This window comes from Peromyscus leucopus, chromosome 1, assembly GCF_004664715.2.
Source record: "Peromyscus leucopus breed LL Stock chromosome 1, UCI_PerLeu_2.1, whole genome shotgun sequence".
NCBI lineage: Eukaryota > Metazoa > Chordata > Mammalia > Rodentia > Cricetidae > Peromyscus > Peromyscus leucopus.
The window spans coordinates 21728990-21751669 of record NC_051063.1 but is presented as its reverse complement, the minus strand read 5'-3'; the positions used below and the strand labels follow the sequence as shown (position 1 = coordinate 21751669).

General features: G+C 36.2%; 1 protein-coding gene across 8 annotated transcripts in view; it reads left to right on the top strand.

Annotated features, from left to right (window-relative positions):
- Rfx3 (regulatory factor X3) overlaps positions 1-22680 on the top strand; it is a 266547-nt gene that overhangs the window by 20451 nt on the left and 223416 nt on the right. For 2 of the 8 annotated variants that reach the window (XM_037205509.1, XM_037205501.1), the window contains exon 2: positions 8296-8388. The exons of 4 other annotated variants lie outside the window; for them this stretch is intronic. Coding sequence is in view for 3 of the 4 variants with exons in the window: in XM_037205501.1 (XP_037061396.1) it covers positions 8319-8388 (70 nt within the window). In the remaining variant the exon portion in view is untranslated. Of the gene's footprint in view, positions 1-7807; positions 8389-22680 lie in introns of those variants that run through there. 2 more of the 8 variants (XM_037205496.1, XM_028894342.2) reach the window with 2 other exon arrangements.

The window sequence follows — 22680 nt, the reverse complement described above, 5'->3', positions numbered from 1 at the left end:
TGTTAAGCATGAGCATTAGAAAGTACTCCAGTTATTTTTTGGAAATTAACTAGATTCTGTACTTGGTTTTTATATCATGTGTCTACTGACATCCCTGAATCCTGAAAATGAGGATTTTCTGAGTTGTTGCACCTTTATTAGGAAGTAAGAATGACACAAGAAATATAAAATTACCGCATGTAGGCTTTTCTATTTGTTTCCTTTCACTTCACCTCTGTAAAGTGAATGTCCATGTATCTTTCCACCAGTCCTCTCTTCAGTATTCTCTTTCTAGTGTAACGTGTTGTCTCTGTCACACTTTCCGGGCTGACTTTGCTTATTTGTTCTGCTTTCAGGTTGGCTTTATTTACAAATGTCAGTCAGTTCTAAATCTTAGCCCATCCTCTCCTTGGTTCAGGCAGAGTTCTTTGGTCAGTCTTTCCATTTCAGTCTCCTTGAGCTCTCCTTTTGGATTCACTCTCTTTGTTTTGGGATGGTTGTTCCACAGTCTCCTGTTTGTTGCTTCTGGATATTCTGAGTTCATTTCCTTTCTCTGCTCCTGTGGTGTGTAATGAGAAGAAATGAAAGTAATTCTGGGAGCCCCCGTGCTCTTTGAAAGGGAGTAAGGTAGGTGTTGACAGACGGCAGTGTTGCCAGCTCTCATGTCAGGAGAAGGGCTAAAGGGTGGGATGAATATGGAGAAGTGCTCGTCGGAAGTTTTCCAAACTTATTTTTAAGCTTCAAAAATTGCAGGTAATGTGAATTTAACCAGAATGTCATTGGAAAATCCTGGATACATTTTTAAAAGTTGGGTTGTTGTTACTTATCTTTTCCTGTACAGTCTTTGGTATTTTATGATACTACACTTTTATCTTTTTCTCCCACTCCTTTATGACAAAGGGCCTAGTGTGTGTAAATGTGTAAGTCAGTGCAGTTTCTTCTTTTAAAGGTGGCATTAGGGCTTCCCTACCCTGGGCCACTCCTCAGTGTGCTTCACACAATGCTTTAGCAGAATTTTATTGACAGATTCCATGAGTCCCTTGACTAATAATATAAATTTATTTATAAATTTAAATACAATAATGTTGTCTAATGCAGTGAAATTTGTGTGAATAATTTATTCAGCATTAATCTTAAAAGTTTAGAAATTTTGTGATAGGATACCATAGATTCTTGAATTATGTAAAAACATTACTGATCAACTGAGACAAATAGAGGAATAAAAATGTTTTTCCAGTAAAGTGAAATTTAGAATTTTTTTTTTTAATAATTTCATTGCTACTACATTTGTAACTATTGACTTGCGAAGTTTACTTTTCTATTGTTTGGCCTTATAATAGATTTTGAAAAATCAAAGTTTGCACTGTTCTACAGCCCCACCCCCACCAAAACCTGCTGAGTTCATTTATATATATTATACCCTTTAAGGGGACCATATGGAAAGAAAAACCTGGGGTGGTAGATGGTATAATTGAAATGTAGATCATAATCTCTGTTTGTTTTACCAAATTAGTTAGGGGTTCTGAGGATACATTTTGAATATTTGTGTATATTTAGCATTTCATCTCTTTGTTAGAAATCTCTCAGTGTGACTTGTTTTTAATAGGATGTGTCTTGAATTGTGGGCCAATCACTCTTGAAAAGTATTAAGCCCTTTAAACACACTGGTCAGCCCCACAGAGAGAAGCCTACAGGTTTATTAGCACTGCTTGGCCTGAAAGCACAGCATACCCTTTTAGGTTGCACAGCAACAGACTCCTAGCAACCATAATAGATTGAATTTCTAAGAGTGACTGGGCCGGATGCAATAATAAAGCAAGAGGTACAAACAGTTGTCATGGTTTTCTTTTCACAGCAAGCTAGTTTGATTTAGGGAAGCTTAGCTTTTCAAAAATGGGCAAACTTCTAATAAAACTATTACTGTTTGTGCATAGGACTTTTGATATTACGGTAGCAATAGTGATACCAAAATTTAAGAGTCATATATTAATAATATGCTCATAATAAAACAAAAGTTACAAGAATTATTATCTAAAGTTTTCAGGAGAAAGTTTTTAAAAGTACATTATCATAAACTTAAATTAGAATCAGAGCCAGATAATCCTAATAACCCTTTTAAAAATAAAAATACCATGATATTCATGCTTTCTCTCTTTTTGACATTCTATTTTTATTTTTGCTGCAGTTCCCTGTCCTTTTATGTTGTGATGTAATTTAACATCCAGATAAAATTGATCATTTTACAAATTTCAAAGTATTAAAAAAAACAGCTTATTTGAACTTCTTTGAGGTTATAAACCAATTGAAGCAGAATTTACTAATGAAACAATAAAGAAGTAAAGTATTTATCTTTCACAGTGATAGGAAAAACACTGTGATTTGTCGACAGATGTAATGCTCTAACTTCTCAGCATTCTTTCTTTTTAGTCATTAGTGTGTGTTTACTAATGGTGCTGTGAAAAGGAACTTAATTCGAATACATTCACAGTCTGAAGAAGGATACTTCCATCAAAGAACGAGTCTCATATAGCTATTGGCGTTGAGAGTAGAACTCCAGCCTTTGACAGCAGTAAGCTGTAAATATACACACATGCTAATACCCGTGATTTGTTCATCTTTTGTGTCAGCATTGGGAAAAGATTGTTAAAGTGGCAGTTGTAGTAAAGACTAGCAATTACAGTAAAGAGCAGAAATTAGGTATTTGTGACCTATTATATTTCATTAAAAGACTTCCTTATTAAAATGGCACTGCTTACTCTGATTACTTGACAGCTGCCCAAAGCAGATTAGAAAATACACAGTTTCAGCTAAAGGTAAAATCAACCTCTTAAGCAAGCTTACAGCTTAGAATAAACGGTATAGGATAAGCCACTTTTAAACAATAAATTTGCTTTTGGGAGAAATGTTTATCAGTGAGGAACTCACCAACAGGGGATTTTCCCACTGAGATGTCTTACAATGAGCATCTGAGATCACACTAGTTTTCTTCTAGACAATTTACTTTGAGGGATATAGATCTAGGGAGCAGTATGGCTTCAAGTAAGTATCCCCCCCAGCCCCAAAGCACAACTCAAACTTTAGAAGCCCCGTCATGAGGTTATTTATGTAATATTCTAAGTGTTCTTTATTTCAAGCCTGTTTTATCCATTTTAATAAGGAAGTTTTTAAATGAAATATAATAGGTCACATACCTAATTTCTGTTCTTTATTGTTATTGCTAATCTTTACTACAACTGCCACTTTAACAATCTTCCCAATGCTGACACACCAAAAATGAACAAATCAGGGGTATTAGCACGTGTGTATATTTACAGGTTATTGCTGTCAAAGGCTGGAGTTCTACTCTCAAGTGAGAGTAGTGAGTTCAATACTTGAACTTTAAGCATCCCATTCACAATAATGAATTGTTTGCTTTTCTAGACAAAATTTTCATCTTCTGTGGCTCTTGTTAACTTCAGTAATATTTCTGTTTGGAAAACACACAGTATACCTACCAATTCCTGTTTCTTTGTCTATATCTTCTACACCATCAAGTATGGGACAATCACTGTGTAGAAAATTCTGTGAATACCAAATTACACTTCACTGTTGAAGACACAAACACTGGCTTACTATGAAATTGATGTATGCAAAATTGACTTGTCAGAATTCACAGTATTAATAGAAAGTCGTTGTATGTGTATGGAACTGTGTAATTTCCACAAAGACCCAAACTAAGCTATGTGAGACACCTAGGATTAATTCCATTACGTACAAGTTGAGTTTTCAGCTTAATAAATATCTGGCCCAAGTTGGAAGAGTTTTGCTACCTTATAGAATTCAGAGAGAACGTGAGGCCTAGTTTCTTTTTAATACAAAACTTGAATTTAAGCCCCAGTTTGTTGTTTGCCAGCTAATTGCTTAAATAAATATTCCTTTGATTCCAAGTTTTTAAAAATGTAAAAATGTATTCTAGAGAGCTATAAAATGATAGATAAGTAAAAGATAAATGAACTAAGAATAGAAAGAACTTATGTCCATCTAGTTACTTTGAAAAGTGATAATATTCCTTTTTAATACAATTTTTCTACTATTTATTTTATTTATATGGGTGTTTTACCTGAATATATGTCTGTGCACCATGTACATGCAGTGCCTGTGGAAGCCAGAAGAAGGTGCTGGATCCCTGGGACAGGAGTTATAGACATTTGTGAGCCACTTACTATGTGTGTATTCAGAGATTAATATGGACCCTCTGGAAGAGCAGTCAGTGCTCTTAACCACTGAGCCATCTTCCAGTCCTGATATTGTCATTTGTATTGTGTCTCATCACTGTCATGTAAGATGTAAGGAAAGTATTTCAGGAGAGAGCAATTGCTGAAAATAATACCACAGACCTAGATTTCATAAAAAACATTGTTTTCAAAGAGATGTGTGATATATTAATTCATTTCAGTACTGGTTAGTAGTGAAAAATTAATGTATGAAGTGACCTCTCTTGTCTACATCTTGGGTCCACATTCTTAAAAATTGTAAGAACCGGAAATTGAATGCTAACATGTTAAATGTTAACCTATCCACAATTTTGATAGAATTTCAAAAGACAGAGCATACTTCTGTTATTTTGGTAAATAGGTACAATGTGGCCTCTCTGTACCTATACAAATATGTACAGTGAGCCTCTCTGCAACATTGTTTTTTCATGTGAAAACTAAGTGAAGATGTGCCTACACTGCCTAGGTTTAGCATCTTATGTTGAGGTAAGAGAACTGACAGTGATCAGAATTGCTGTTAAGAATTATAGTGGCATTGGAGGCATAGTAAATGGATTGGTTACCTTTGGCACTGTTTGGTCTAGTTTAAAGAATGTTCAACTTTTTCTTATAGTTAATTTAACAAAAATCATTTATGTTTTTCTATATTCTTTTGTTAATACCATATTTTGTTGTAAATGTGATGAAGGTATTTGATTAAATGAGAAGGTAGTATATTCAAAAGAATACAAATGGCTTGAAATATAATAGAAGTAGCTAATGGGAATTAAACTAGTTATAAGCAATGACTATCTGACTTCATACTTTTGAGGGATATAGTTCCTGCCTGTGTTTCAGGAACAGCAAAGGTCTTGGATTTGCCCATCAAGTGAGAAGAACACATGGATAAGTCAGACTTACCTAAAGCCAGGGCAGACAACACTTAATGTTAGGAAGTACTGTCTGCAGTAGAACCACTAGCCGTTATTTGTGGTTTCTGTAGACCACAAGTCATTTTTTCTCAAAAACAATTTGTATGCTTATATTGTTGAACTCTTTAATTACATTTTAAAGAATGAAGCACTGTTAAAATACTACATTCAGAGCTGGGCTGTGGTGGCGCACGCCTTTAATCCCAGCACTCGGGAGGCAGAGCCAGGCGGATCTCTGTGAGTTCGAGGCCAGCCTGGGCTACCAAGTGAGTTCCAGGAAAGGCGCAAAGCTACACAGAGAAACCCTGTCTCGAAAAACCAAAAAAAAAAAAAAATACTAAATTCAGAATGTTTTATAATTGGAATTTTATTATCTGATAATGTAGCTGGAGTTATCTTCAGTCCTGCTTGGGACGGCAGCCACTCAGACTCAGATAAACACACAGATGCTCATATTATTTAAAATGTTTGGCCTAATGGCTCAGGCTTCTTGCTATGTAGTTCTTATATCTTAAATTAACCCATTTCTATTAATCTATATGTTGCCATGTGGCTCAGTAATTTACATCTTGTTTTGCATGGCTGTGGCTGGCAGCATCTCCTCACTCAGCCTTCCTGTGTTCCCAGAATTCTCCTTTCTCTTTGTCCCACATATACTTTAAAAATTAATGTTTTATTTAAAACTTTTCATGTAACATATTTTGATAATATTCTTTTCTCTTCCCCAACTTCTCCCATATCTATCCTACCTCCTTACCCATCCAACTTATGTTTGTGTGTACATGGTCTCTCTCTCAAAATACCAGAAGAAAAAGCATACCCCTACACAAAAACAAAACAAAATGAAAACCATGGAATTTGTCTTGTGTTGGCCTTCCATGGAGTATGGGATATATTCGGTGTCACTGCATTGGAAAAAACTGATTTTCCTTTCCTAGTAGGTATCAGTTGCAAATAGGCTCTTGGTTAGGGGTGGGAATTTGTGTCCACTTTCCCTTCTCATTGCTAGAATTTTGCCTGGTTTGAACCTGTATAGGACTTGTGCATGCTATCATAGTCTCTGTGAGTTCATATATTTTTCAGTCCTGTTGTATCGTGAAGATACTGTTTCCTTGGAGTTGTCCACCAACTCTGGCTCTTATGCATAGATAAATAAATATGTAGTTATATGCCTGTATAATTAGTAATTATGTTGTTTAAAGTCATTGTGAAACATGTACTCACTTCATTTATAATATATACAATAAAGTTCATTTCAGAAAACAATCACAGTGTAACAGGCATATTTGATAATAGAGTTTAAATTGTCCAGTTCTTGAGAAAGTGGATGTATTAATTAGTATAGATTATTTCATTTTGCTGAATCTGACTTGTAATCCTCTAGATACACACAGACACCTGTGATTTTTTTGTGAGCCTAGTCTTTAGTTAGTCCTAAATATGTGTATTTAGATTTGCTGCCTGTTCATATAGACTCAGCTGTGCCTGTTTGCTTTGTTATTTTTCCAAGTTTAATGGACCAATATAAAAATTTATGGCAACTGTCACTTCTACCTTTAAGGAAAATGAAAACAAAACTAAATCATGCTAGAAAACTGTGTTGCTGTTTATAGTTGATTATAAGATAAACATTATGCTAAACTGGCCTGTGATATCATGGAACAAATGTAGGTCCGCAAAAATAGTCTGAAGAGGTGTAAACAGATGCATAAGTGTGTGTTGTACTGTCCCTGTCACTGTAAGTTGATTCCATTAGAAGTAAAGATTAGTGATTTTAAAATAACTTTTTCTGTTTTTCTACCATGAACCAGAAAATCCTTTTAAAAACAAAACTGAAAGAGTACATTACACACACCTTTAATCCCAGCTCTCAGAAGGTAGGAGCAGAGTGATCTTTGTGAGTCTGAGGCCATCCTAGTCTACATAGTAAGACCCTAGCTCAAAAGTTTTTTTTTTTCATAAAATTGCATATTATGTGTATTTTACTAATGTTTCAGCTTTATGGCCTGTTCATGTCTGCTTTGCTTCTTCATTTCCAAGAAATAATATTTATTTTATGATTTGAGCTAATAATGTATTATCTGTTAATGTAGCTGGAGTTTTCTTCAGTCCTGCTTGGGACGGCAGCCACTCAGACTCAGATAAACACACAGATGCTCATATTATTTAAAATGTTTGGCCTAATGACTCAGGCTTCTTGCTATGTAGTTCTTATATCTTAAATTAACCCACTTCTATTAATCTATATGTTGCCATGTGGCTCGGTAATTTACATCTTGTTTTGCATGGCTGTGGCTGGCAGCATCTCCTCACTCAGCCTTCCTGTTCCCAGAATTCTCCTTTCTCTTTGTCCCACCTATACTTTCTGCCTGGCTATTGGCCAGTCAGCACTTTATTTATTAACCAATCAGGGCAACACATTCACAGCATAGAGAACATCCCACAGCATGTTAATCTTTTCTCATTTTTATTTCTTTAAATACAGAAAGTTAGCAGAATGATTTTCAGAATTGTTCTTTCCTCTTCACATTGTAAAGTACACATTAAAGAAATCTCCTTTTCTTATTTTTTCTCATATATTTTTCTGATAATTAAAACATTTTTACTCTTTGAATTCCAATTCATTAAAACATATTCCCATTGGTTCTCTGTAAAATCAAAACCAGTATCCTTTTTGGCTTAATTAGATATTTTAAAAAATAGAGATTTTAGTCATACAAAGAGTACTTTTAAATAATTGAGACATATAGTGGTATTTATCATCAAGTGCAGTAATTTAAAATAATGGTTTCAAGATATTTGAAAGAATTTTTAGGTTAACCTAATTGTTCTTTGAATATGTTGGAGCTCTTGGTATTCCTAGAGTTTTATGAAAAGAATACCTGGGGTTTGGCTGGATGAATGACCAGGTGCAACTTGATCACATGTCCTCTGTTTCTGTGTAACACAGAGAAACACAAAGAGTAGACTGCTTCAATCTGTCACATACAGGATATCATGTGTGAAATTTTTCAAAAGTGTACATTTAAAATTTTGGAATATGCTTTTCTTGGTGGTTGGCAGTGAATATGGTGAGGGGCTTTATTCTTTCACAACTATATGTACTAGCGACATCATTAGATTGTGTTATGTAATTCTTTTAAATGCTTCAGGAAACCTGTTTGTCCGTGGTGCTATGGAAACTATAAGAGAACTTCTCTCTGCTGTCTATCACCTAGCCCCTCTGTCACCTCCAGCTGTCTCAGGTAGGAATAAAGGCATGCTGTATTGAAAAGTCATATAGCTGTCACTCAGAGTTTGTAGGAAAACAATGAGAAAGCATCCACACCCTTATATGTGAGATAATCAAGTACTTTTCAAGCTTAGAGCAGTTTGGGACCAAAAATAGAAGGTACAGTCTTTTCTCATTGCTTTGGTACCCACGTGTCACCCTCCATAATGTCTGGATTGGGTATCCTAAAATGGTAGCCAAATAATTGTACATACTCTCTGCATTTCTATACTAATTAAATTACCAGATGTTGTACACATACCAGAATCTGCTTAAAGGTAGACAAATAGCAGTCACTTTCTGAAATTTCAGGCAATGACATGATGGCACTTGGACCAGTGGATATTGACTATTTGGTGAGTAATTGGCCAACATGTTTCAGATGATATCATGATTCCTCCACTCAATAATGGGTTTGTTACTACAGTTTGCTTATGTGAACCTTTGCTTTCATTGCAAACAGTTCTTTAAAGAGAGCCTTTCCTTTGGCATTCAGAAACATGAAAAGAGCTGGGAGGGATGTGTGGTGGTAGGGGATAGGCTCAGTGTCTGAGCACTTAGAAGCTGTTCATCATTGGTCTCTGAGATGGCATTTGCATTCAGCTGTTTTCTTACCTTTCCAAATGGTTGAAATTCAATTGCCAGTCCTTTGAAGTTGATAAAACATTATTTTTCATTTCTTTTTTTAAATGAAACATAAACAATTAAAGTCGGTATTTTCAAGTAATTATATGGTTTACCTTTTAGTACGTGATCTAATGATTCAGTAATTAAATGTGTCTTAATGATTTTAATGTAGTTTACATTTCCCCTATGGTGCTGGCTATTGAACTATGCATGCTAGGCAAGTGCTTTGAGCTATACTCTGAGCAAATTCTCTGACCTAATATGCTTGCTTTTGCTGTGATGTGGATCAGACCTAGTGACTCTCATGGGCTAAGCAAGTGGCCTATCTCTGAGTTGTACTACCAGTTCAATTGTCTTTAAAAGCTACCACCTTTCAAGTTTATTTCATAGTTTTATGAACATATATATATCCAGTGGAAGATGTGTTGGTAAGGTAGAATTTATCAAAGTTTTGGGTTCTTTAAGTAGCTTTTCTTACGGGGGGTGGGGTGGGGGTGGGGAATCTTCAGTTCTTGTGGGAAAATAAATGTACAGACTGCTAATTGGGAAACAAGACCAAAGAGAAATAAGAATTATCTCCTCAGAGTTAAAGAGACACCAAAACTATACCCCACTCCTGTGTGTGTGTGTGTGTGTGTGTGTGTGTGTGTACCTGTATGTGTGAGGAGAAAGAGGAGAGAGAAACTGTGCGTGTGAGAAGGAGGGAGGGAGGGAGGGAGAGAGAGAGAGAGAGAGAGAGAGAGAGAGAGAGAGAGAGAGAGAGAGAGAGAGAGAGAGAGAATGAGAATGTGAGAATGTCTCCATGTCTTTGTGTGTGAGAGAGAGAAGAGGGAGGGAAGGAGGAGAAAGAGAGTGAGTTAGACAGAATCAGAGATAGACATACAGACAGCGAGACAAGAAGAGCTTTGTCTCTGCCTCCCAATTACTGGTATTGCTGGGATTACAGTTGTATATTCTGATGCTATAGCCTCCATTTCAAACTTGGTTCTGTTCTTTTGTTGTCCTTCAGAGGTTGCATCAAAACTTCCCCAGTACATTTCTCAAAATTTTATCATGGTTATAAGGTTACAATGAGGTTTTCAGAATGGTGATTAATTTTGTGTCTAAGCCCTCACAACAGAATTTGAAACATAACTATGCATTTATGTGTAGGAGTTATAATTTAAGAGCTATAATTTTATCAAAGTATATTTAAAGTACCAGCTCTTTCTTCAGATAGTTTCCTAGGAAATATTGCAATTTTGTTGTATTTTTCAAACCATTAAGGTTGTTAATCCAATCAATCTGATACTCATTTTACTTCCTGATTTTCATAATTGAGAGTATCTGACTATAGACATTGCATATCTGATAATTATACAAACTTAGGTGAATTTGTGAAAAGGGTCTTCACAGTATACTGTTAAAAGTGATTGCAGAATACTCTTAGAGATAATATAAGGAAATAGACCAGTGAGTGTGCTGGCAGAACTTTTCCTCTGGAAAGTAGTGGAGGAAGCATCTTTCAGTCATCCCAGGGGAAGCAGCAGAGAACAATCTCACGTGTCTTTCTCCTTATACCATTTTTTCCTTTTACTCTGATATTTAGAGCTTCTTTAGTTGTGGTAGCATTAATCTTCTCTGTTGTATGTGAGACGAATAAAGTTATTGGGAAGGGGGAGATGGAGGAAAGGAAGCAAGTTTGTATATAGGTCAGCAATTATAATGTAGCTCATTTACATAGTAGGCCATAATTTACAAGAGTTTTCTCTCTCTCTCTCTCTCTCTCTCTCTCTCTCTCTCTCTCTCTCTCTCTTTCTCTCTCTTTGTGTGTGTGTGTGTGTGTGTGTATGTGTGTGTGTGTGTGTGTGTGTATAGTATTTGTAAGAACTTGCCCTGGTTGGTCAGTTTATGGTGTAGCCATTGTCTCCTTGATGTAAATGGGGAAGCATTGGCAGGTGAAAAAACACAATTCAAGTAATGCTATTCTTAAGTCAATGATGTAGCTGTGGATTGTGATATGACTCTGCTTCCTTCTTCATTCAAAGAGTTGTAGAGTCTTTCATATGTAAGTTTTAAGTTGGGTTCTCATGATATACAAACATTTAATTCTTACTGCATTGTAATAATCTATGATGTTTCTTATCTACAAACAAAGGAAGAAATCTTAAAATCAGCGGTTCTTCAAAACCGTTATGAAATTTAATAAGAGTTAATTGTGAACACAAATTCAAGTTAAACATAGCTATTTAGACTCAAATTTAATTCAATTGTTTAGACTCAATTCATTGTACAAATTGAATATGTGTCTGGAATTTATGTTCTAAGAAGGCAGTGACATCTGTTTTTCTGAAAGTAGTTAATGAGCTTTTAGTTTAGTGTGCTAAGCTAAACATCCCTAGGTGGTACTATTCTGTGATTTTTCTCTCCAGTCTGTTCTGGACATGGAGTGATTGGAGGGCTCCCAAAATGACAGCAAAATGCTTTTGATAGGAGGGAGCAAATATTTCCACCACAGGCATGGCTTCTTAATGTGGGTGACTCAAATTTGTACTCCAAGTTATTTGCATTTCTCTTCTTATTGTTATGATCTGTTTTCTAAAATCAATATAGTGCCATAATGCTATGGAGAAAAAAGAAATAATTTCCTTGAAAACCAGACCTATATAGAACAACCTTAAGTTATAGAAAAGGCAGTTTTATTTTGTCAGATAGAAGACCCTCCTTAAAAAGTCTCTAAGCTCTGGAGTAGGCAGACAGATGTTTCAGATATTCCCACTATGTCTTAAGACTAAAAAGATTAGTTATTCAGCTAAATAATATGTGTATCCTTTAAGTCTCTGCCAGCTTACAGTTCTTGTTTAATCATACTGCTAATTACTTGGAAAAATGATTCTGTATTCCTTTTGTGCTCATGCCTGAGAATGATAAGTGCAATTTATGGGGATGTGTGAATTATTTTCTTAGGTATTAGTTAGGGTTTTCTATTGCTGTGAAGAGACACCATGACCATGGCAACTATTAAAAAGAAAACATTTAATTGAGGTGGTGGCTTAAAGTTTCAGAGGTTCAGTCCATTATCATCATGACAGGGAGCGTGACTACATGCAGGGAGACATGGAGCTGGCTACATCCTGACAAGAGTCAGTGGAAGTTGGCTGACTGTCACACTGAGGGAAGCTTGAGAAAAAGAAGCCCCAAAGCGTGCCCTCACAGTGACACATTTCTCCAGTAAGGGCACAACTCCTAATAGTGTCACTCCCTTTGGGGACCATTGTCTTTCAAACCACTACAGGTACATTAACATTAAAAACTGTGAGTACATTTGAGATTTGGTACTAAAATTCCTTTATTATGTAAAAGAAACTTCATGTTGGGGATAGCGAGATGCTGCTCTCACCGAGGACCCAAGTTCAGTTCCAGCACCCCTATGGCAGCTCGCAGCTGTCTATAACTCCTGTTCCTGGAGATCCAACTCCCAGTGTGGTCCTCCTTGGCATCAGGTATACTGTGGTGCACTTACAGATATGCAGACACTTTTAAAGTCTTGAAAAACAAAATTCATGATATGACATATTTTTTTAAATACTTGATAAAGAATACAGGAGGGACCAAAAATTAGTCAAGAATGAGGCTGAAGCAATGCTCCCATCAACTATCTTGGACAGTCTTTCATCTTATGTGCTAACTAGTTAACATTTCATAACATTGATCTTTACCAGATACTAGGTGTCAGGCCCTGAAGTAAGTACCTCATCAAACTCCTATAATCTTCACATTAACTCTCCAAATGAGATGGGTCCTGAGATTTTAGATTCTTTACTATTCACTTTTCATATTCAAATGACCTGAAAATCTCCATCTTCCACTCAGTTCCGGGTACACTAATCTGATTGTCAAACCTGAAGTAAATAAGATGAGACTACTTAATGGTCTTTACCTATAATTGAAACATTGATTTATTCCTCCCCAGAAACACCAATATGCATTATTATGGGTTGTCCCAGGAGTACAGATATGTTGAATATTGCTTTCTAAAATTCATCAAATTCAGTCATGAGACATCTGGGTAAAGCTTTAGAACAAGTTACAAACCTATTCATCATGTCATTTTGAGCAGATTGATCCTAGAAAATATTAGGTAAGTGTTTAAACATATAAATAGCATGTTAAGATGTTAAGTAATTTACTGAGTTAAGCACATGGCAACATAAAATAAGAAAAATGTAACATTTCTACTTTAAGCCTATCTTAGGTTAACTGGTGATTTTGCCACCCAAATGCTGGGGAAGGAAGGGTACCAGTATGTATGTCTTGAATTGATTGGCACAGTTGGTGATCTCTAGTAGAGAAGGCATATACTTCTAAATCTAAAGGAAGATTCCCTTCTAAATTGTGTTTATATGTGGAGCTTTGTGCTTTTCTGTGTGTTTGGTAAGCATGTTTCTGATCATAAAATCTCCCTAAGAAAATGGAGCCCAGATAAAAGAGTTTAGCTCTACTAGAGATGGAAAGCTATGATTTGTCTGCTATTACTCTTTTACCTGCATCTGAATCTTCACCATAAATTACTTATTTTACTTTATTTACTGAAAAATTATTTATTGCCGCTGTGTAGTGGACTAGAAATATAACATTGAACAAGAAATCATGGTCCCTACCTCAGTAGGCATACTTTACCATTATAGGCATGACAGTTCTTGAAAAGTACCATATGTTGCAGCATCTTTGGTCCAAAATGACCTAAAAACCACTCACCTTTCCCCACTATTGTGGCAACCAAAATGACTCTGACTATTTGCAAAAGATCCCTGTTAGGCGTGGCATAGTGGCATGTAAGTTCAGTACTGATTGAGTCTTGGTGTTGTCTATTCCCTATCCAATTTAACTGATTTTAAGGGTTTATTTTATTAGAATCCTGGCTTAATGTAAAACATGGAGAAAGTATAAAAGTTACAAAGGAGAAATGAGAATAAAGTCAAGCCTTCTGCTCAGAGATTAGTCCATGTCTTCAAGGTCTCTTGAGTGTGTGTGCTCACACTCCTACTCCTGGATGTACCTCTGCACACAAGTGAAATGTGTGCTTCCTGACAATTGGTCCTTATGGTTTGGTTTTTGTTAAGAGTATTGAATCATCTATCACATGAAAACCAGAATGCTGACCTAATACGGCTTAGTAACTGTGCATTTAAATGATCAAGTCTTTAGTTCTAGAACTGAGCTGATAACATTACTATCAACATTTGAGTTGTCTTGAGTATTATATTCCTTATATATATCAAAACTCATAATGAGTTCTGAGGTATAAAACAGGATTTTTTTTACACCTGTCTGTATCTGTTGTTCATTAGTTCACCAAAAATATACAATTTTTAAGTTTGACACTCCTCTTGAATAATTTTTCTATGACAATTAATTAAATTTTATATCCTTTTTGGCATATATTATATGACTATATCAGTTTACTGAAGCAATTTTCCACATATATAGATGGTATCCTATGTAATTTTGGCATTAATTATTAATTGTATGCCAAGTTTGTGCATCTAATTATTTCTTTAAGAATTCTTAATAATAGAATTACTTCATAAAAGGTAAGTACTTGGGAATATTTTTATCAATTGAAAAATAACTCTAGCATACATATTATTTTTTATTACCAATAATCATACTTTAACATTATATTTCTTTACTGGTTCTCTGAGACTAGGTGTGATCAATCTTTTTAATTAAAAATTTGCACGTCACTTGAAAAATAACATCATGGGCTTGTATTTCTTTGGCAAATGACAAATAACTTTATAAGGCATACCTTATCTGCTGTGATTTGATGGTCTCCCAAGTCAAACCATGAGTGACAATAGACCTAATGTTTATGTCCTTTCAGAAATGGGGTAGGTATGAGAATGTGTTGTAATAAAAGTGATCTGGACTCTGTGTTGCTTGCTTCTTACAGTTCTTCCTTTCTGCTTTCTGCCTTGGGGGTGACTTGGGAATAGGTCTAGAGCCTGTGGAGAACATCCGTGTTCATCCCTCTCCACCTTGGACTCCTTGTCCCCAGAACCATCAGGAGTAATGATGTTTTTAAATTACAATAATTAGTCAATTTAGTGAGTGTGTTTGAGTGTGTGAACACACAAGCACGGACCGTACTGCGGATGTACAGGTGAGAGGACAACCTGCAGGAGTGGAAGTCAGCTCTGTCCTCTTTGAGCCATCCCACAGGCCAGAAATACTTTTTATAAATCACCCAGTTTTTAATAGTCTGTGATATTACCAAATATATTAAGAGAGTATTTCTTTCATTGATTTTACTTTTCCATTTATACCTTTAGTACATTGTCCTTGGGGCAGTGTTTTTTCTTTCTCCTCTTACATTTCAAGATTTCTTAATTATATAGATTCATTCATTTTGTACTTCTTTGTCACTGATTACTTTCAAGCTAAAATGTCATTAAAACTGGTTTTTTAAAAACCCTTAAATGTTGTGCCTAGAGATGTGACTCAGTACTAGAACATGCGCTTACTGTGCAGAAGGCCCTTGGTTTAATCTCAAGGACCCACATATACAGGAACACAAATTTGCTATGTTCTTTTGTGGTTTTTGTTCTGATGACTTCTTTGCATGTAAATGTGTAAGTTTATTGTTCCCAGCTGGTGTTCCTATATTATAACATGACTATTAGGACTTATGAAAACCATGGGATAAAGATTAGTTGTATGTATGTGTGTTTGTTGACATTATTATTATTTATGATTTTATTTTATTAAGACAGGGTCACACTCTGTAGCCCTGGCTGGCATGGAAAACTTCACTGTGTAGCTTAAATTGCTCTAAAATTTTCAGTTTTTCTGTCTTGGCCTCTCAAATGCTGAGTTGACAGGGATTTGCCACCACACCCAGCAAAGTTAGATGTTTAAAAGAGGGAAGAATGTTTTGAGATGGGAACCCATTTTATAGATGTAGAAGGTGACACACTGCAATGATGAAGGTCTGTCGCTCGGTGCCTTAGTTTCTCTTTCTGCTGCTTTTCAGGACCAGGAAGCCCCCTGGCACTCTCAGCTCAGGTGTGTTCCTTTGAAGCTGAGCCTTTTGTGGGTGCAGTCTGCCTTCAGGGTCTCCTTATTGTCCCACTGCTGAGCAGGGTTTCTTTAAAGATGCTGATGTCTGTAAAGAGCTACAGATGCTTTGCCATTAATTTGTTTTTGCTCTGTTTGTTGCTCTCTTTGACTGTACATTTGAATGAGGGCAGTGAGCAATAACCATGTCACAGTCTCAGTGTTGTCCCTCGATTTTCTCCATCAAACAAATTAGGTCATCAGTTTTGAATTTAGCTTCACTTAGGTTCTGGGGACACTGGCAGACTGCCACCAGGATTCTTTGACAGAACGTAACCCAATTAGCCACTAGCCCAGATTCCAGTAGTGTCCTTGTTCGCCTCTGAAACTTTATGTGCCAGGACAGTCAACATGTTTGGTTGCATTCTTGTGTTCAAAACTCCCACTAGAGTGGCTCACTTGAGCTCTGCTTATAGCATTCTAGGGCTTCCCCCCCCCCCCAAAGTTCCAAACTCTTCTATATTTCCCCCATAAACCATGTCTGGAGGCTTCAGACTCACCCTGGTGAAGTTTACCAGGGCAACAGCCCCACTTGTCATAATTTCTGTCTGAGTTCCTCTTCTGTTGCTATGATGAAGTACCTTGAAAGAGTCATTTAAAGGAGAAAGTTTATTTTAGCTTACAGTCCAGAGCAATATGGTCCATCATGGACTCAGGATTGGAACTCATCCTGGCAGGAGCAATGGGCTGGTTAGTCATATTACATCCATCTCCAAGAAGCTGAGGGTGAACCTAAAGTGTGTTCTATAAAACATTAAGTCCCCTCCAGTGACCAGCTTCAACAGTGAGGCTCCACCTCCTGGCCACACTTTCCAGAAAAGCGCTTTCAGCTGGGGATCAAAAGTTTAAACAAGAGCCTATGGGGAACATTACAATTTCAAACCACAACACTGTGATTACAGTTTTAGTAGATGTGTGTAAGAATATGGTTTTAAAAAAATGACAAATGATGAAATTTAGTTTGAAGTTATATTGCATTTAAGCCATATAATCTTACCTTTGCTTTTTAGTGTAGAGGACAAATATTTATAAGGCCTAGTATATTTTAAAGATTATTGATGGCTTTCCCACTTACTAGTTGATATATAATTGGATAAGAAATTATAGTATTGTTGATTATCTGTAGTGAAATTTGGTATAATTTTAGCCAATAATGTATAATATTTGGCATGAGATAATTATTATAATTTATTGTTACAATGGAGCATATCTAGATTTATTGAACTTAGCATGATCTCAGGTAAATAATACTGTCATATATTTGTATAACATTTTGTGGCTTTTAAAACATTTGTCTTGTTTATACCACATTCCTGTAAAAGAGCACATATAATTTTGCCTACTGAATAAATGAAGAGCTGATATATGGATAGATTAATTGACTTGTCCAAGGTTGTTCAGCTTATGAGTGATGTATTGAGTTTCACTTGACCCTCACTGGGAGAAGGAACAGAGCATAGACTCTGACTATAATTTTTGGTCTTCATTCAACTTTGCCAATTCAAGAGTTTCTTATATTTGATTCCATTCAGACCACGTGAACATTGCCTTAATATTGCAGTAATTGGTTGCATTGATGGTATTCAGAGCTCTTGCAAAGTCCCTTTCTTTTCCATTTAAGCTTTAACAAATATGAAAATGAATATCTCGCAAACACAATGTAGAATTAAAAGCTGCTTTAGTCTAGTTTCTTTAGGATGGCCCGGCAGCTTCAGTGTTTATGTTTTTAGGAGATTGAGTATTGTAACAGATTTCATTAGCCTTCTAGAAAGCCCGTGTGCAAAACTGGCCAAATGGACAGGGAGAGAGGCTTGAGAAGCATCTGGAGAGTGAAACCCAGCTATCCTAGTCTATTCAATTTGCCTTGTCACCTGCAAGCAGGAAGCAGTCATGAGATCACTTGTAAGATAGAAGGCCTCTCTGAGCTATGTCCCAATAGTGGAAGTATGGAATGTAAAATGAGAATTATCCTAAGCCAGTTAGTCTTGATTTAGTTTGTTGTACCACAGAAAAAATACCCAACAACATTCTTTTACAGGTGTTGAATTTTTTTGGCCTCCTTGATAGTTTTGATCTTAATGTGGCTTATATAAGCATAATGTTAAATAGAAATAATATTATTTTCCAGAAGTTCTTTTTTATTTGACTTCAACTCCACATGATTGACTAAACTTGTGTAAATCTGAAGTAAACCCTATTCTGTATTGAGTCTCTCCAGAGGAATCTTGGGAGGGATAGCTGCTGTGAAGAGACTTAGGGATGTCTTCCCTTTGGGTTCTCTCTTGTCTCTTGTAGGGCTGTCTACTATGTTTAGGTCTATTTTCTTTTATTTGACCTGCTCACTCTGATTTCTGTGGGTTTTTTTTTGTTGTTGTTGTTTGTTTGTTTTATAAATTCCTTTCTGTCACAGTTGAATTGGATTTGCCAAGTAAGATAAGATGGAACAGCTTTTCTTTGTCATGGAGTCTTTTCATTATAGAAAGGAATTGGAACGCTGTCAATGAGCAAAGACCCCAAACCACATTGATTTTAATAGAAAAAGAAGATGTATTGTGCTAATTCTTTGCATATAGGCTTATTTTTACTCCCTTGGAGAACAATGTTCTCTCTGTCTCTGTCTCTCTGTCTCTCTCCTCTCTCTTTTGGTTTGGATTCTGATAACTGACAAAGCTGGAGAATACACTAAAACAAATGACTGCTCAAGAGAAAATGATGGAACCTTTGAAAGACAGGTCTGTGGAACTTAATGTTATTCCCATTTCCCCTCTGCTCTACCCTAGTGGTATAGCTAAAATCTGACAACTGAGCAAGTTTGAATAAAAGGGAAGGAGAAAATGAGAATATGAATGAATGTGAATCTTTCCACCTTTGGAACTCCATTAAATATAACCTCTGTCCCAAGAGCATAGTCAGTGTCTTGTCTGAACTTGCAGCTCCCTGGGAAAACTGTTCAGAGAGCGCTTGGCTAGTTGGTTGACTTGAACTGGGCTTGGAGAAAGAAAAAGCTCATTTTCCAGGGCATTCCAGAGACAATAGCCAACCCTTGGCAAGATCTCTACTGCTTAAGGCTGTAACTTCATTTGGTACAAACCAGAGCCTGGTTAGGAATTTTAAAGGAAGTCCTGGAGAACTAGCCAGTCATAGATTGTTAGAAAGCTCTGACATGTTCCTTGATATCTAAAAGTCTGCTTAATACATAAAGCTGTGATACTGGCCTAGGAAAGATCTGAAAATGTCACCTCTGACTGATCTTGAGGCTCTGTGTCATTAGGAAGTGAAAGCAAGGGTTTATAAGCCCTTGAAAGCTGGAGTTGGCACTTGATAAAGATACTGTTGACAAAGGATGGGACATGCGTAACTGAGGCACTTGAAATCATCCGAGCAGTCAATGAACACTATTATATTTACGCAAGTGTGACCACTAGTAAGCCTTGCTTAGAAATTTAAATCAGGAATTTAAAAAGAAAAGTTAACAGATAAGTTGGTGGCCATTCATAGGCAATAGACTCTATAAAGTGCTAAGTTAGCACAATTTGAAAAATTCCAGATACATTGGGAGGACAATGGAAGATTCATACATCCATGCACTAAAATATGTTATATAAAATGTCCAGTTTCCAACAAAATATTAAACTTCAAAGAAATAGAAAATATGTCAGGGAATTTATCAAGTTGGTGAAAGAATTCGCCCTTTAGATCAGAAGAAGTAAAGAGTTTAATATACTGCTAGAGCAGTAGCGCCGCAGTAACTAAAGAACTTTTTGCATATGCTAGTTAGGTTCAGGGGATGAGTCCTGTGTGGGTAGGTGAGCCATTTTGCTGCAGTTTCTATCCATGTACTTTCCATCATGCAAATGAAGGTGGCTGTGTGGTATCCAGTTAATTTTGATTTGTCACACCATTCTGCTTTGGTTGGATTGGAGTTTTCTGGACTTTCAGGTCCAGCCTTTTTGTCACAGGAAATAACACATACACAGGGAAAAAATGAAACAGTTAAACAAAAACTGCCAACAGAAAACTTTGCTAGTCAATTTTTATTTTGATTTTTTGAAACAGGGTCTCCCTATGTATCGTGAGCTGGCTTGGACCTCACTAGGTAGACCAGGCTGGACTGGAACTTAGATCTATCTCCCTATTTCTGCCTCTGGAGGGCTGGAATTGTAGGTGTGCTTTACTATGCCCAGATCTGGTATCCAGTTATTATATTTAAAAGATTTGTAAAATTAGCTGTTATAAATGTGAACCTCAAAGAACTTAGTGAAACTTGTCTAAAGGACTTAAATGAAAGAAAATGGTGTTTCATCAAGAGAGAAAACAATGATACAAATTTTAAAAATAGCCACCCAAGTATTCTGGAGTTTAAAAGCAAAGGTGTTCTCAAACGGGCACAGAGGCATAGATAAGCTGACAGGGCAAGCAGCCAACTAAGAGCTATGCTGATAGGGACCATCTAGTGTGAGGAGAAACTTACCCCCAAACAGTAAACAGCGAGAAAAAAATTGAGATACCATTGCGTGTACTACCATAGGCATTAACAGAGCTCTAGAAGAAGAGAAAGGCAAGAATATCTAAAGGAATAATTACAGAAAAATTCCCAAGCAAGTTGAAATGTATTAATTTACATATTCAAGAAGTTCAGCATAATCTGAATGGAATAAAAAGTAAGCTACACATATCTAGGTACGCATTTACTTTTATGAAAGTGAGTGGCAGGAAAGCCTTGAAAGCAGCAAGAAAAAGTGACTTCCCTCACAGGGGGTCCTCAGTAAGACTAACAGCTGACTTACAGGAAGGTTAGAAGACATTTGCAGCATTGAATGGAAATGACTCAGCCAAGAGCTTTGTGTCCAGCTAAACTCTTTTAAAAAAAAAAAAAAAAAAAAAAAGGAAGACATGTTGGGCGGTGGTGGCAAACACCTTTAATCCAAGCACTGGGGAGGCAGAGACAGGGGATCTGTATAAGTTTGAGGCCAGCCTGGTCTACAGAGTGAGTTCCAGGACAACTGGGGCTGTAACACAGAGAAACTGTGTCTCAAAAAAAAAAAAAAAAAAAAAAAAAAAAAAAAAAAAAAACCCAAACAACCAAACGAACAAAAACCCCAAAATAAGCAAAAACTAGAGTTTGTCACTAAAAGACCTCTCTAGGTAACTGTAAAGAGACTCAATGGTTCAAATAACAGACCACAAGATGTCACATGAAATAAAGGGCAATTGTAAAGGTGACAGTAGATTTATGAAAGACAGGTAAAAAAAATACATGAAATGTAATTTTCCCCAAACTATAGCTAGCTAATGTAAAAATTATAAAATTGTGTTCATAATTTAAAAAAATTTGCTTTAACACAGAAAGTTTAGGAAAAATACGAATTGTAATCCTCAGGGAGACCATAGGGAAAATAAATAAAAGAAAATATAGTAAAAGAAACAACACAGATATGTGAAAATGTACCCGAAAGTATTTAACACAGTAAAGGAGGATTTGGAATTGAAGATACTATATAGCTCAGTCATATTCTCATAAATGAATATAGTAGTCATACAGGACATTTAGATTTATAGACATGATGTGTAATTTTCCTGTAATTTTTAAAATCTTTATTTTAAATTTTGCTTGGTGTGTGTGGGATACAGGATATGTGCAGATGAGTGCAGGTTCCCATGAATGCCAGAAGAGGGCGCTAGGTCCCCTGGAGCTATAGTGAACTGGCCATTGTGATACATGTAAGTGTTTGGGCTCAAATTCAGATCCTGTGAAAAAGCAGTATGTGCTTTTAACTGCTGAGCCGTATTTCCAGTGCTCTCCACCCCAATTAAGATAAATCAGGAAGCAGAAATTTGTAGGGAAATGGAATTATTTACAATTTGGTCAATCCTGGAAAGTTTATTTCTCTGTTTTTCCTGAAACAGTGTCATGGTTTTTTGGAAAAGATGAGACCACATCCAGGAAGCGTGCTAGTTACTCTGTCAAAACTGTGAATCTCTTCATTTGTGTAAAACTTCTCTGATTGGTAGTAGGGCTTTAGGTTTCCCCTTCTGCAGCAGGGGTGCACGGAGAAATTTTAATTCTTTGCGTTTGTTGTGTTGGTACACTCTATAGTGGAGCCGGGGAAAACATGCGTCTTGCTTTGGGCTGTCTCCACTCCTGTCAAGGCTTAGCATATGGTTATGGTCATGTTAATATATGAATTCCATATTTAATATGCTCACATAATTGTTGAAGAGAAATGCTACTTATGGAACATATTGGTTCATAGAGTAGTAGTTTGTCAGATACTTCTCAATAGATTTTAAAAATATGACACAAAATGCATAGTGACTGCATATGTTTGTAGCCTACAAGTCCTGGAAAACAACTTTATTTTTTCCGCATCTTCATTACAGTTGTTCTTTTCTGGTGCTCCAATAGCACCCACCTTAGCCATTATTCAGATGATTAGTGTAATGCTACAAATTAGCAGTCCTTTCCTTTTTTCCCCCTTAGGAACATAGTTATTTTGAGTGGCTTCCTACAGTTTTTGCAAATATTTTGTTGTTTCCTGAT